This window comes from Trichoplax adhaerens, genomic scaffold (genome assembly GCF_000150275.1).
Source record: "Trichoplax adhaerens TRIADscaffold_764 genomic scaffold, whole genome shotgun sequence".
Taxonomy (NCBI): Eukaryota; Metazoa; Placozoa; class Uniplacotomia; order Trichoplacea; family Trichoplacidae; genus Trichoplax; species Trichoplax adhaerens.
In genome coordinates this window covers 1-1,282 of record NW_002061345.1, presented here as the reverse complement: position 1 = coordinate 1,282, position 1,282 = coordinate 1, and the positions used below count along the sequence as shown (strand labels likewise).

General features: G+C 38.5%; 1 protein-coding gene across 1 annotated transcript; it reads left to right on the top strand.

Moving 5' to 3' along the window:
• Nucleotides 1-271: 271 nt before the first annotated feature.
• TRIADDRAFT_62773 (uncharacterized protein) lies at nt 272-1,188 on the top strand (the record flags this gene model as incomplete). Its single annotated transcript, XM_002118725.1, has 4 exons — nt 272-319; nt 512-622; nt 875-1,030; nt 1,126-1,188. The coding sequence occupies 4 exons, from the start codon at nt 272-274 to the stop codon at nt 1,186-1,188; spliced, it is 378 nt and encodes a 125-aa protein (XP_002118761.1).
• Nucleotides 1,189-1,282: the final 94 nt, after the last annotated feature.

The window sequence follows — 1,282 nt, the reverse complement described above, 5'->3', positions numbered from 1 at the left end:
CTGTTGCCTGCAGCCCAATGACTGACTATAGACTGCAAGACTGGTTTGGTAACTTTCGGTATAAACTTGGTGGAATCCATGATGGCCAGTACCAGGCCCAAAGGGAACCTCGCAGTCACGTCAAACTAGTCAACACTGTGTATATACAAGGCACCACTAGTAGGACTATCGTAGTTTTGCGGTATCCAGCGGACGAGCTCCATTTTATTGCAGTGGAAGCAACTTGGTCGCTTACTTGCCAAGTCGTTTGTTGCTTTTTCAATTGATTCCAATGGATGCTAAAGGGAATAAAATCGTTGTTTGTGACAACGGTACTGGGGTAAGTCAATGGATTATGTTAGAGGGAGAAAGACAGTGATGGAATTTGTATTTTCCCGATTGAAAATCATTGCACTCATAAATTGGCTACAACCAAACACGCCTAGTTTGAGACATACAGTCCAATAGGCAAAGTAACGGCGGCTATTTCTTTCTTTCATTCTCTATTTTATTTCTCTACTTGATTGTCTAGTTCGTTAAATGTGGTTATGCGGGCTCCAATTTTCCTTCCCATATATTCCCTTCCATTGTTGGCCGACCGTTAATTCGTTCCAGTTCGAAAGTTGGTAATATCGAAATCAAGGTATGGTATGCGCGCATACACTGTCATGTCGTCGATTGTCCTAACACGCATCAGTAGATGGCCGAAAACACCTTGCTATATTCTAAACTTGCAATGCCAATGGATTGCGATATCGTTATTCATCAATGGCATTAGTCTGTACAATTTATTTTCTATGTACAATCCATGTTGAATGGATAGGCTGTTCATTGGATTTTTTTCTTTAGCCTGGCCTTCGTTGAGTTTATGTATCCATTTTTTTGGCCATCATAGGACTTAATGGTTGGTGATGAAGCCAGTGAATTACGATCAATGCTGGATATAAACTATCCTATGGATAACGGAATTGTCCGAAATTGGGATGATATGAAACATGTTTGGAATTATACATTTGATAACAAGTTGAAAATAGATGCAAAAAAATGCAAGGTATGGATGCTATTCTTTCCACTATCATGTTCCATGGAATTTCCATCATGTTCAACGAATCAATTGTAAAAAATCACTCTTATTCCTTCTTCAAGATTTTATTAACCGAGCCTCCTATGAATCCCATGAAAAATAGAGAGAAAATGATTGAGGTATAACTTAATTGCTCATTCTATTGGAAATGGTCGATATACCAATAGCTTTCTTGAAAACAAATTAAAACAATAACAGTTTACTGTGATAGGCAGTCAA